The sequence below is a fragment of the Dasypus novemcinctus genome, chromosome 7, assembly GCF_030445035.2.
Source record: "Dasypus novemcinctus isolate mDasNov1 chromosome 7, mDasNov1.1.hap2, whole genome shotgun sequence".
NCBI classification, from domain to species: domain Eukaryota; kingdom Metazoa; phylum Chordata; class Mammalia; order Cingulata; family Dasypodidae; genus Dasypus; species Dasypus novemcinctus.
Genome location: NC_080679.1, coordinates 29,937,720 through 29,951,651, shown reverse-complemented (window position 1 = coordinate 29,951,651; position 13,932 = coordinate 29,937,720). Strand labels below are relative to the sequence as shown.

The following is a 13,932-nucleotide window of genomic DNA, read 5'->3' as shown; positions in this document are numbered from 1 at the left end:
TAACCTCTTTTGTTCCATGGACCCCTAACTAAGTCCACCCTATACTGCACACTATTTAATAAATATATCACACCAGCACCAATATGTCCCCACAAGAATAATGTTTTTTTTAATTTCAATTCAAGTTCACACACCCCTTGTTAAGAACTCCTGCTCTAAGAACTCAGGTAAAGGAGTAATTCATTCAGAAGGAAGATATCCTAAGAGCGGGGATTTCAATGCATGGAAAACATTTTAGACCAAATCTGGAAGTTGGGAAAGGTGAATGCAAAGCATTTATTTGTGCAGAGTCAACCCAAGAGGTCAGAACATAGACTATATAGGAGACCAAGAGTGAGAGATAAGAGTGAAGAGGAAGCCTGGGACCAAATACAGAAAACACAGACCATGATAATGATTTTTGCAGTCTTAAAAATGCAGAGGTTCCTACAGCTGTAAGAGTGAAAACTCCCCAGGTTTGGCAAATTAAATAATTCTTCTTTATATTGAGTGAACAGTCACAGCTCTCGAAACCTCCACTTATTTTCTCTGCATGTTAGTTTTACTGCTCTTTCCCAAATATGACAGGGAACAAATTAAAATTGTTCAGTCTAACTTTAATTTTTCCCCAACATTAAAAATAAAAATCCTGCTAAAATAGCAAACCTTTGACTGCTGAAATTTAGAAAGCTTCATTAGGGAGAAAAAGAACAACCATATAGAATTTTCCTTTTGTTAATGAGACTATAAGACAACTACATTGAAACTCAAAGATACTTAAGTTAAGATTCCAGAGACTGTGAGCTAAAGTTTAACCTGTTAAGAATTTTTTTTTTGGCAAGAAACTGATTAAAAATTGGGTTTTGTCTCTGTAAATAAGAATCTAATTATCTACCTAAAAACGTCGACCAATGTCATTCTCATTCGAACCACAATTTGAGTGCAAACATTGCTACATTTTAGGCAAGCAACCCAGTTGCTTTCAAAACTGTAAAACCAATGCTACATACTTTACAAGTTCCTTCTCACATATTACATTTCTTTTTTCTTTCATCAGAATCCAGTGAGAAAGAGTACTGATAATACTATATTGTTATTAATCCCGTCTTGCTAATGAGGAAGCCAAGGCTCAGACTAAACCATTTAAGTTATCTGCCCAAGGTAAAATAACATTGTTTTGATGTCATGACTTAAACTCTAAACCTACTATTCCACAATTGAATACTCCACAAAGCAATAGCATTAAAAATTTTCAGACATGTTTACAAAATCTTGACTGCTTCTGCTCTTCATTGCACAAAAAAATGCACTCTATTTTAGAAAATTTTATCAACAAAATACTTGGCCAAGATTTTTCTTATTAAAAATATATTTTCATATTATTGATTATAAACCATCCCTGTATTTTTTGTGGAATGTCATAAGCTATGAACTAAGTATCAAATAATGAACTATAAAATTCAGTAGGAGTTTGCTCTTTTTACTTCAGATTGGAAATATAATGGTATTACTGGCAAATGGAAAATTAAGAAAAGATTTCAACCATTAGAAAATGTATGCCCTGAGAAAAACTGAGACAGTGGAAAAGAGTTATTAAGTAACAATCTGATTGGCACTCCCATTACAAATGAGTTTAATTGTTCCAGGATTGTAATTCCCAGCTGGAAAGCCCTGAATTCAGTGTTATCCATGTACTGTTTGCTGGCTAAGTTATAGCCTTTTCTCCTTTCTATTATCACTTCCTCTCAATGTTTCCTGGAACATTCGTCTCTTTAAGATTCTTTCAGGCTATAGAACCCTAATGGTGATGTATTCTCCCACACCCACACGTGACTTCATTGTAATATAGTAGACGACTAAGTCTTTGACTAACTGAACAATCTGCTCTTTCCAGTGTCAATAAGAATGTTTTAAAGTTATACAGTTGTTTACTGTTCACTATTGCATAAACACAATTTATGATCATGATAAATTGCATTAGATAGTGATAAATGGAGTATCCTCAGCATGGAGATATATAGAATCTGCTCAAAATACTCAATTCCACTGTCAAAGACCTTTCTTGAACCAGAGTCAATTGTCACCCCAGCTAATCAGTGAAGGACTAAAGGCTGCTGCTTAACTAGGCTATTTCTCAAGTGTAATTGTACACTTTATCAAAAACTTTGTTTTGAATCCTCTAGCCTTTGTGGGTACCTTTTTGTTCTCTTTCAAAGATCTTAGAGTCAGCTAAAACATCCTTTTTTCTTAAACGCACACGGATACTTCCTTGGTAAGTGTAGTTTGCCTACCTAAAAATACATACATATACACACACACACACACACACACATTCACACACACACACATCCGTGATTGCAACCAAAGAAAGATATTTTTGCTTATATTCTCTTTAAATGTATTTTATTTTCCTGGATGCTATTCTTCATATTCCAGAAAAAGATACATTTATTATCACAAGACTCCTTGAAACATTTAGGAAAAAAATTGGTTCTAAATATTATTAGTTTATTGGAATAGGCAGTTTATAAGGTAGAGTTGCCTACCTTATAACATATGCCAAAATATATATATATATTTTAAATATTTTAGGAAAAATAATAATTTTAGGAAAACAAATAATACATGAATATAATAATTTTCACCATTGTGTTGCAATTAGAATGATCAGTTTTAAAAATTGAGTGAGCTTGATAATAATTTCAGAATTGGAGGCTTCATCAACTGTTTCCCAATCTTTTTGTATTCTATTGTGGTTTATAATAAATGCAAATAAATAGAAAGATGAACTCTAACAATTCCGTCCTCCATTATAATAGTATCATCACTCATTCTTATAAAAAAAAACAATGTTTAAAACCATCTAAATATAGTTTTATAATTATCATAACTCCTTATTAGAATAGTCATTTATTGAAGACAGGATAGATATGTACTTCATCTTGGTATACCTAATACACTATTTTCCCTATAATATAATTCAATAATCATGCTGACTAAAATCATCTCAAAAATTTATATATATATATGTATATTAGTTTTGAATCATAGTTTATTACCTCCCATTATTTCTATATGCGTAGAGAGCTAAATGTGCTCTTTGCATTCATTTAGCAAAAATGCTTGTGCTTTCAACAAAAATAAAGTATTTTTTGATAGACACCCTGGAAATAATGTTCCATAATGTATTATCAAAAATACTAACTCCTCCAGAAAGAACCAGAACCACTACTATTTAATTGTTACTCAAATTATACCATCTTATGCACTGGCTTATCAACTGAGGTGACTAAAAAATAAATCTATATATCAGATATTTTCTTTGCTTCAACAGTATTAAAATTCTTTTAAAAGTTCCAGATCAATGGCCATAACTTGATAAGACTTTCAAAACCTCAGTGTTTCAAATATGTTCCAATCAATAGGGCAGACCAGTGAGGAAGTCACCACGATCACCTTAGAAGCAGAACACTGAGGAGCATTTTAATCAATGTGTCTTCTTTCAGATGATTATGAATTTTGGTTAAAACCCATTGGACCCACTGATTATTAGGTGGCATCTGCTGCATGCAAATTACTGCTATGGGAGTGGCAGTGGAAGCTAAATACTCTTGCACTTTGTAATTTAATGTATATCTTAATGAAATGAACAGTGAGATTCCTGACAGGCATCAGCAACTTTGAAATGGAGTCTTCCAAATTTCTCATACAGTTTGAAAGTAATGAGATATGTTCAATAAAGTGATGAAATTTATGCCATAAATTATCTTTAAAAGAAGTGCTTCTTAAAGCAGTATATTTTCCATTGGAGAGAACATCAGATTTTAAGTAGTTGTTCAATGGGAATTTTTTTTTAAAAGCCAAGTTATATTCTCTTTGATACTTTTCGCTCACCATCAAAGAAATGTAGCACCACATAGAGTCAGAAAACTAATATCACTTGGTCAGAAGGAAAACCATTGATATAGTTAGTATGTTAAAACATGGCACTTAGAATACAGCTCATCTATTTATGCATCCATTCTTTTCAGCCTTCAAAAAGTATTCACAGAGTGCCATCTAAGAATCAAGTTTTATTTCTCTGAATATTCAAGATGTATTTTGTTGTCCTTATCTAAACCAATTTTTAGGAAATGAACATGTTTCAGATCTGGGCTTTTTCCTGATAAATGTTTTATAATGTACTAAAGTCACTGTGCTTAATATGCTACCATCTTAAAGTCAAACTACAAAATAAGACTAGTTTTTCTCAGACTCTTTAGCAATTCCTCTGTATGTATTCTTGACCTCAATTTAGTCAGATGCTGTTTTCTAGTTCAACAAAAGTCTGTAGTCATTTATTGATAGATAGTCTAGTCAATGGAGTGTTTGAAGATTGTTTATCATGTTATCTGAACAACAAATCAATATAATTTCAAATTACCTTAGAGAGTGAGTTTACATCCATTGCAAAACTTTAGGAATCCAAAAAGTTATTTTATGACTCATACACAGAAACCTCTTCTACAAAATTGCTCTTTATAATAGTTAAATAAAAAGCATGCACCTTATTGAAGCAGAATATTTTCCATTCATGATTAACATAGACGAAAATGACTGGAGGTATTGCTTAAATAAGAAAACACAGATTGTTCATACACAATTAGTAAAAAGTGCTGCCAGTTAACACTTAACTCAATAAATAAGAGAACCTTTTATGTGCTAAGATGTCTTCTGGGGGCTGAGAATAAAGCAATTGATAATATATTATAAGGAGCTTATAATCTTTGGGGAAGACAGGTAAGAACAAATAAATCAACGAATAGAAACCAATCAATAGTTAATGAGCACTCTGGGCGAAATGAAAGAGAAATGAAGGAGGAACTGTATTATGTGTATAGTTCAAGATTTCTCTAGAGAGTTGGTGTTTGAATTGACAACTAAACGATGAGATGCAGGAATAGAAAATGGATTCATTGCTCTTCTTTTTTTCCTGAGTGATTTATAATGGTCGGTTTAGTCATTCACAACTTCTCGTTATCTAGTTGTTTCTAATAATAATTTTTCTTCAGTGTGCTTCTGACATGATTAATTCTTTTAGATCAAAAATCTCCTCATCAAACCAAGTCCTGTAAAATTTTATTGTGACCTCTTCTGCAATTAGATTTCTCAGTGAGCAAGAAAAATAACCTAAGTATTGTTTTCAAATAAATATAGTCTTGTGTTTTCAATTTTATGTTTTTTGAAAATTTTCAGAAAGCCACTGCTGGCTAAGTATGCATGTATCCAATAAGAATGATAATGATAATATTATAATATTTCTTATATACTTATGTGTTTCATAATAACTCTATGAGGTTGATACTCTTATTAATCTCATTTTATAGATTAAAAACATTGAGTCAAAGAGAATTTAAGTAATTTTCCCAAGATGACACTGCTAGTAAATAAAGCATCTGAAACTGGAACCCAAGCACTAGGGCTATGGAGTGCTTTCTTTTAGCCACCTAACTAAGCCAGGCAAATTAACTATTTTTTCAAATTTTCCTCATTTTGAACCTCTGAACTTGAAAGAATATTGCTATTTTAAATGTCACCAAATTAAAATAATAAAGTATGTGTTTGAACATTACTATATCCCTTGTCTCTCTGAGGTTTCCTTTTTTATGACAAGCCCTATAGATAGTGACCATTTCTTCCTAGTTACTCTGAGAAATTCCAACAGCCTCATATAATTAATGCCTTGTGATATTTTTATATGGACCAAATGACCAGGCTTTCCTCAGATATGGATAAGTAAGTCTTAGTATATTTGCAACACAAAATAAATGAGTATTTTCTACAAACAAACATAAGGAAATTTCTTTGTAATCACTTTGCAATAACATGTTCTAACAATCTTACATGCACTTTTAGTGATGACTTAGCTCACAATGAACATATTTGATACTTTTTCTGGAGTTATGCCAGTAACTTATGTTTGTAATTCTTAGTCTACTTACCCCATTTTAAAAAATCATGGAGTGTTCCATTGTTTCCAGGATTCTGGGATCTCCCCTCCAATTCTCCAGGAATTCTCAAAAATCATTGTGACTTTAGGATCTCCATTTCAGGGTCTTGAGAAGTTAGATATTTTTAAAAAGGTACCTATTGCCATGTTTCTAGTCTAACATCAGAGAGGAAAATTTGGATTCCAGGGCACCTAAACCCATATTTCAGAAAGAGTTCCCTTTGCTATATTGATTATAAAATATATAAATAAATATCTCTAATATGAAGCACTTGTATAACCTAAGGGCAACTAGGACAGTATTAGGATTTGCCATACAAAGTATAGATTCGACAATGACTGGAATTATAGATAAAGTGTGTAGTCCCTTCTTAAACAGTATTCCACTTTAGATATTAAAAAACACTGAGTTCACAAGTGGCTTAAGCAGTTGATGGGAGGTCCCAGATTCAGTTACCAGTGGCTCCTGAAAAAGCAAACATCAGGCAAAACAGACAAAACAACCAAGTCTGGCAAGTTGCTCAGTGAGTGCTGGCTTCCCACATAAGAGGTCCTGGGTTCAATTCTTGGCCCAAAACAAAAACAAAAATCAAAAAACAAAAAACAACACTAAGTTGAAGGTGTAACAGATTTATAATAGATATAGGATAGTCAGGCCATCTAGTATATACATTAACAAAAAAACTTTGACCTCTAATCCTAATTTCAGTTAAAATTTATAAAAAGGTATATGTAATAAATGTTACTTTATTTTTTCAGTGCTTACATAGAAATAAAATGTTCTATAAGGATTTTTAGAAAAAGATTTCTTTGTATAAATTTTGGGATGGAATCACTTAATCATCTTTCTTATCAAATCTCTGGCTAAGAAAAAGTTATGTACTAATCATAATTTCACATATTCTCCTAAAAAAGCTGGTATGAATAATTTATTCCAAGTATTTTTTCCAGTGTTCTCCAGGTCTTCTAAAAATAGCTTTTTTAAAACCTTGGTTTTATGGGGAAGTCTTCAGGTTTAATCTATAGTTCTCACATTGAAGAACCTGATGAAATGAAATCTGTAACCAGCTCAGTGGTTAAGATGTAAAGATTTATTCAAAACACCAAATCTTCCATAGAGTTTTACTTTTTGAAGGCTGAATTTCATGTCGAAGTACCATACTACTCATTTTAAGGGACTTCATGCTTTCTGAGTGATGTCTTTTCAGAAATGCAGGAAGGGACAGGCAGAGGAGGAAGCTAAATTGGGCCAGAGAACAGTTACATCAGAACTGCTAAGATTATGAAAGGCAAGAGACCTGGCAAGCCAGAGAGAACAGAAATGGGCATTAGCGTGAGGTCAGTGGGTTAACTTTGAATGTTTAGAGTGGGGAATATGGGGAGGTGGAGATAAAAAGACATGGACTGAAGCAGATTAAGATATATGAGTGAAGCCAATTTCAGGGCAGGTTTAGAACCTGCCAATGGAGAGGGTGGAGTTTTATTTTTCTAATTTATGTTTCTCATTACTCAAACTATGTTTTAAAAGCAGGTATATTTTTATCACTAAGCTTTGTAGTCTTAGTTCTTCTTCAGAGTATTACTCAAAATTCCATTGCTGACGTGTGCAAAAACATCCAGCTTCCATGGATTCATGCATATGTCATGGGATCCTTATTGGCCCATTGACTGTTAATCTTTCTCCAGGATATTCTCCCAGATACCCATAGTATAGTTACCAGGCTCCAAGTCTTAAGAATACTAAAGTCCTCAAAAATACCAGCCTCTTGTCAATCTAATTCAGCATCAAATTTTTTACTAACTCACATTTGCAGAAGTTTTAAGAGTTCTAGGAATCTTTTTTTTTTTTTTTTTTTTTACTCTAGGTACCTTTGTTAGTGAAATTCTCTTTCTAATCAGAAGGTACCTATACTCTAAAAATCAGTTTTCATCAGTTGATGGCTTTTCCAAGGTATCTGGTCTGCAAGGGGAAACTGTTCAGAGCATTGGAAAATAAACTACTCAGATGGGGATACACAGAAGAGTGACCCTTGCTACCAAATGGCAATATGGTGTAGTGGTTAGTCTGCCTGAATCCTAGGCCAGTCTCTGCCCCTTACTGCCTATTGGACTTGGGCAAGCTATTTGATTTCTCTCAGCCTATTTTATCATCTGTGAAATGGGGAAAATATCAACACTTCTTTCATGGAGTTGTTACAAGAAATAAGTAAGTTGATAGAGGTATGTTGCTTACCACAATACTTGGTAGCTAATAATGTTCAAAAACACTGTTTAAATCGTAATGGTGTTCTTCAGCAGTCTGTGTTAGGAATCTAACTGCTTAATAAGTCTTTCTCACAGGCTACAGTTACTTTTAGGTAAACATTTTGTATTGAAAAACTTAAGGTCTTTAGGGGAAACTTTAATCCCAGAATCAGTTATTTTCAATTACAACAGACTAGTCCATCCTTCAGCAAGATGCAAACCAGCTAGGACTAACAAACACACCTGTGGAAGGCAGGGGTTACATTGGTGACTCCCTTTACCCCTCTCATTGCCAATAAATACAGCCCAAGTCTTCCTTGCACTGCAGAAGGCTGGTGGTACTTTTTGGCAATTAACTGAGGAAAAGGAGACTTCCTGACAATTTTGCTTGTGAATCTGAATTATATCACAGAGCCTGAAAAATAAAGAACAGTAGAGCAATAAGAGTTTCCCTTTCACATTGTTTCCTCATTTGCAGTTGACTCCATTAATTATTGCACTGTGGTATCAAATCTTTTCCTTAATTTACTGAGATTATTCAGTAGAGTCTTTCAGGAAAATCCCTGTAGTTGGTATGATGGAATAGGTTGCACTGAAACACCTGAATGCAATATACCACTTGGCAAAAAGCTTAGCTTTACACTTCAATAAACTTATTAAATCACTTTAAGAAATAGTAACATTTTTCCCACAGATTCTAATGATTAATTCTCCCATTTCTGCTTAATTTGAAAGTAAGGAAAATTAATTGAAAGTTAGACTATCATCCCTCAAGCAGAAAGCAAAGACGAAATGAATTTAAAAATAATTAGTTGAAAGGTTTTCATCTAACAGACTGTCTGAATCAAAGAACACTGGAATAGCCTAAACTGTTAGATTCAGGAAGAAACAACAGCTGACAGGGTAGGGACAGCAGCCACTGAGACAAGGGAAGAGGGCTTTAATTAACACAATTTGGAGGTGAGGAGGCGAGACATAGGGTAGGAGACAGACTTTCTAAGAAAAAATGGCTTGATTTGAGAAGTGTGGACATTGTATAACATTTGAAACTTTCAAGTTTTCATTCTGGAATTCTAAAACTCTTTTATGAGAAGGAAAGCTAGAAGGGATAAAGGGTAAGAAAGTCATGGAGTGTCCACTGTTTTAGATTTTTTTTGTAGTATAAGCTGTTTCTAGAAAGGAAACAAACAAACAAACAAAACCCAAACTCACTCTTCTTTGGTAAGTCCTAGGAGATAAAACTCATTTCTGCTTCTTTTTTCATTTTAATTAATCACTTCTCAATTCCACTTTTAGAGTCTTTGACTCAAATTGTGGCTTTTTAAGCTTATTGATTTGAGTTTATTCAAAAGGCAAAGAGGCATGGTGAAAGATATTCACTAAATCTTCAAAGAGGCAGTACCTGGAATTTCATAACCCAAATGCAGTCTCCTCTATAGCTGACATTGAAAAACTGCCATGTAGTGTCTAGGTTGACCTGAAAAAGAGTGCTTACCATTTTTCTTGGTTCTCAGTAATCACCCTCTGTCTTAGGAAGTAAAGTGACAAATGACAAAAACTCATTTCACATGTTCCAGTATGGAAACTGTGAACCTTCTCCTGTTTACCAGAGGAAGGCAGGACAATCAGAACATCTACACACCAAATCAGGAGATAGAGTATTAGATTTCCATACACTTCACTGGAAAGTAGGAACATAAGCCATAGGAAAAGTCATACCTGGGCACTCCAGTCGCCCATAGCAACCTGAGCTGCACACAGGCAGCCCACTTTGACTTGAATGTCAAATAGGTTCCCTTCCATCTGGGAGAATGGTCATACCTATGGTAAATGGAGTTAATATAGTAAAGACAAGATCAACACTGATGTTTTGTCTTATGACAGCATATGAATGTGCAAGCATTGAGTTATAGGAGAAAAGGGGCTAATTTTAGATTTGTTCCTAGCCCTCTCCATGTGAATGGTGTCGCTGTGAGCCCAGCAATGAAGTTCACTGTGTTGTAGCAGACTGCGCAGTTCCTGAGTGTGTCAACCCAGTCTATGAACCAGAACAATGTTGTCCTGTCTGCAAAAATGGTAAGACCACAATGCATTAGCTTTCAAAGATGGATTTGTGCAAAATACAAATATTTCACTACTGCACACCATTCAGTGAAAGAACTCTCTAAAGCTATACCTGTGGCATGGCTTTATGGGCCTGGCAGAATTATATTTTGAACTCACCTCAAGGTGAAAATAAATTAGCCATGGGTGAATTGTGCGTTTTCCATCTGGGGAATTGAAGCTCTTGTAAACTGACTTTGTTGTGATCTCTATTCTTTATTATTGATTTATAAGGAGAATATTCGGAAGAACATCTCTTTGTAGTGATTGCATTCTTCTCTCTGTAGTTCATCTCATTCCATAGTGCAAAACTCAGGATAGAGAGTAAGGAGAATGTCAGATATTTTGTGTTGGGCACAGATAAGACTTTAGGTTAAAGTTAAGTCATCAGAGGAATACAAAATTCAATCATGAATATCTTTACATTGAAGTAAGACAGACAAGAAAGTTTAAGGCTTTTAGTCTAGGTTTTTATTACAATGGATGCTTACTCTCACAGTAATTGCTGTAGAGGGGAACTTGGTGTATAAGATGATGGATTTCTTTTTGGCCCTTGGGTAGTTTGAGATGCTTACACTATTCTAAACACCCAATATCAAGGTGATGATGCAAAGAAGACAATGCAATGTCATGAACCCAGGATAGCATATCGACAAAACCAATAGTTGACACTACAGAGCCGCCATGTACTACCAAATAATAACAACAATAATAAAGCTTTGCTAGTTAATACTCCACAAATGACCAATCTTGGCATTAATATCTGCTTGAAAATGTGGTTCTAGATCTTATATAAACTGGGCTTATGCTAATGCTGACTACCTATGCCTTTTCTTGCACTAGCAGCACTCATCTTCCTCTATCAGATATTTTTGTCCTAAATTTATCATTATGTTAGTTCATCTACTAATCTTTTCCTCTGCAGAAAGATAATTAGTAAAAAGAGGTATGAGATTATTTAGTTAGAGATAAAAGCAGAGCTGGTTGTTTTTAAAATAATTTTGTGTTTTAATATATTTCCAAAGGACTTCTGAAAACCTTTATGGCATTTTTCCAGGCACAATTTTTACTATTTCTAATTGTATAAATCCATTGAGCTGAATATTAAACTGCTTATTTGGCTCTCTTTTTCTTCTTATCCCCTACTCTTTCTCCCTAATCCAAATGACCTTCTCTGTCATAGTGACCATCTCTCTGATGTAGAGAGAAATAAATATCCTTCTGAAATTCTAACACAGATAACCTATACAAAAATAGCAAATCCAAGACTTTATTTAAAAAAAAATATTGTGAGGAAACTAGAAAAGATACAGGGGAAAAAAGTACAGTGATTTAATGCTAGGTCCTATGAGGTGTTAGCATAATTTGTCCTGGAGAAGAGAATGCTCAAGGGAGACCTAACTGTCATAAAGTATATGAATGGTTAGTCTAAAGTGGAAGAGGACCTGTTATTTTCATTTTCTCCAAGGATAGGAAGGGAAAATCAGGAACCTAATCTTTAAGATTAGGATTGACAAATCTTTGACTGAGAGCTGATTTTTTTTCCCTAGAAACAACTATCTAAACCAATCTTCAAGGAACCTTTCTTCTCTGGGTGGCCCTAATTAGCTTTGTCTCACTTTTAGGAAATGCAGCTGTTAAAAACTCTTGTCTAGACACACAGCATGCCTAAAGAAGTAGAGCATATTTCTGGAATATAGATTTTACCCATGCATCAACCACTTCATTTTGGCACCCCAAACCAAAGCCTATAGTACATCCAGAATTAATGTCTAAGTCAAATATCAAATCACCACTACGAACTAGTTACACACAATTTGATGTCACCCAAGATTATCCTATTTCTCTGTATCACATACCAGAGTAGAAATTTGTCTTCAAATGGAACCCTCTTTGTACAAAAAAAAGTATAACAAATGAATTTTGTTTAGTTAATTCATTATTAATGCACTCGTTTTCCTAATGAACATATGATGGATGCACAAACTACATTTACTTAAGTCTTCCAAGTTTTTTTCATCTATGAAGCTCTATAAAGCACAACCTCTGCTCCCTCCTGCCACTTCCTTTCTTTTTTCTTTTTTAAATAAGAGACATGAACCTGAATTAGAATTAGTGGGAAGACCATATCTGATACATTATGATTATGTTATCTTTTCTTTTTAAATGCCATGAAATGCCTTTGCACCCTCAAAATGAGGTATAATAATTGTCAAAGAAGAGCATATCAAGGACCACTAGATACTCCTTGTGACTACCAGTGGTACCAGTATCTTCATTAAGAAAATAGACTGAGCCCAGGCCTGGCTTCTTCTCTTTCTACATCTGGCCTAGAAAACAGAAAAAGCAAATGACCCATATGCAGTGGGCTGGGGAAAAAAATAGATGCTTATTATGCCAAAGCATAAGTAGACCAGTTTCTTAAATTTCTAACACATGATAGCCTGCTGTTCTATATGAGATTAATTTACCATGATAAAGTAAACTATAAGTATACTACTAGTTTCTTAGATTAAAAAAAAGATAAAAGTCTATTCTGTGAATTCAAAGTAGAGGTAAAGGCTTTTAATTTGTAAACAGACATAATATTTTCTACATTTAAAAAAAACTCAGTAGTCATCAATATCTGTTATTTTTTATTCTAAAAGTTTAACAATCACCCTCTCAGCCTTCATTCTACGAAATTTTCCTCCTTGCTAACTACATGTGAGCTCTTCATTTTTTACTTTTTTTTTAAGGATCCATTTGAAGTACAAGATAGATAACAGGATTGTCCCCCCACTGAGATGGTTTCCTCACCTGTTTGCTCGTTGTTTGCTCTTGTTGTCTCCTTATTGTTTTCGTTTGTTGTCTGCTCATTGTCTGTTTGTTGGTTTTTTTCTTTAGGAGACACCAGGAACTGAACCCAGGTCCTCCCATGTGGGAGGTGGGTGCTCAACTGCTTGAGCCACATCCACCCCTACTTGTTTGTTTTTTCTTGTTGTTTGTTCATTGTCTGCTCATTGTTTTTGCTCATTGTCTGCTTGTTGTTTTTTCTCACTGTCTGCTTGTTGTCTGCTCTTTATCTGTCTTCTTTAGGAGCACTGGGAACCAAACCCGGGACCTCCTTTGTAGGAGGCAGGCACTCCACTGCTTGAGCGACATCTGCTACCTTTCTTTTCTTCTTAATTTAATTTTATGTTATTGTCTCCCCTTTCAACACCCCCCACTAACCTCTAAACTGCTTTCTAAATCTATAAATTTGCTATTTCTAGCCATCTCTTACTAGTGACATCATATCATTTTTGCCTTTATGTGCCTTTCTTGTTTTGCTGAGTGTAAGGTTTTCAAGGTTCGTCTACGTTGCAGCATGTCTCAGGACTTGATTCTTTCCTATGGCAGAATAACATTCTGCATTGGCTGTAGGTACCACATTTTGTTTAGCCTTCATTTGTTGATGGACATTTTACATTTTCTTAAATATTCAAAATTGCTGGTGACTTTGGCAGGGAAATAATTTTCAGTTTGAATAAATATTTTTTATCTTGGCTGGCAAATAATTTCCTTTTGTGCATCAAGATTTATATTCTGCCCTCCTAAATTATCTTTGCCAAAAGCAGAAAGCATTAAAGATATAA

General features: G+C 34.2%; 1 protein-coding gene across 1 annotated transcript in view; it reads left to right on the top strand.

Annotated features, from left to right (window-relative positions):
- The window catches only part of VWC2L (von Willebrand factor C domain containing 2 like), a 158,645-nt gene that overhangs the window by 18,319 nt on the left and 126,394 nt on the right, over window positions 1-13,932 (top strand). The window contains exon 3 of the mRNA XM_004483161.2: window positions 10,159-10,288. Coding sequence (XP_004483218.1) covers window positions 10,159-10,288 — 130 coding nt within the window. The remainder of the gene's footprint in view (window positions 1-10,158; window positions 10,289-13,932) is intronic.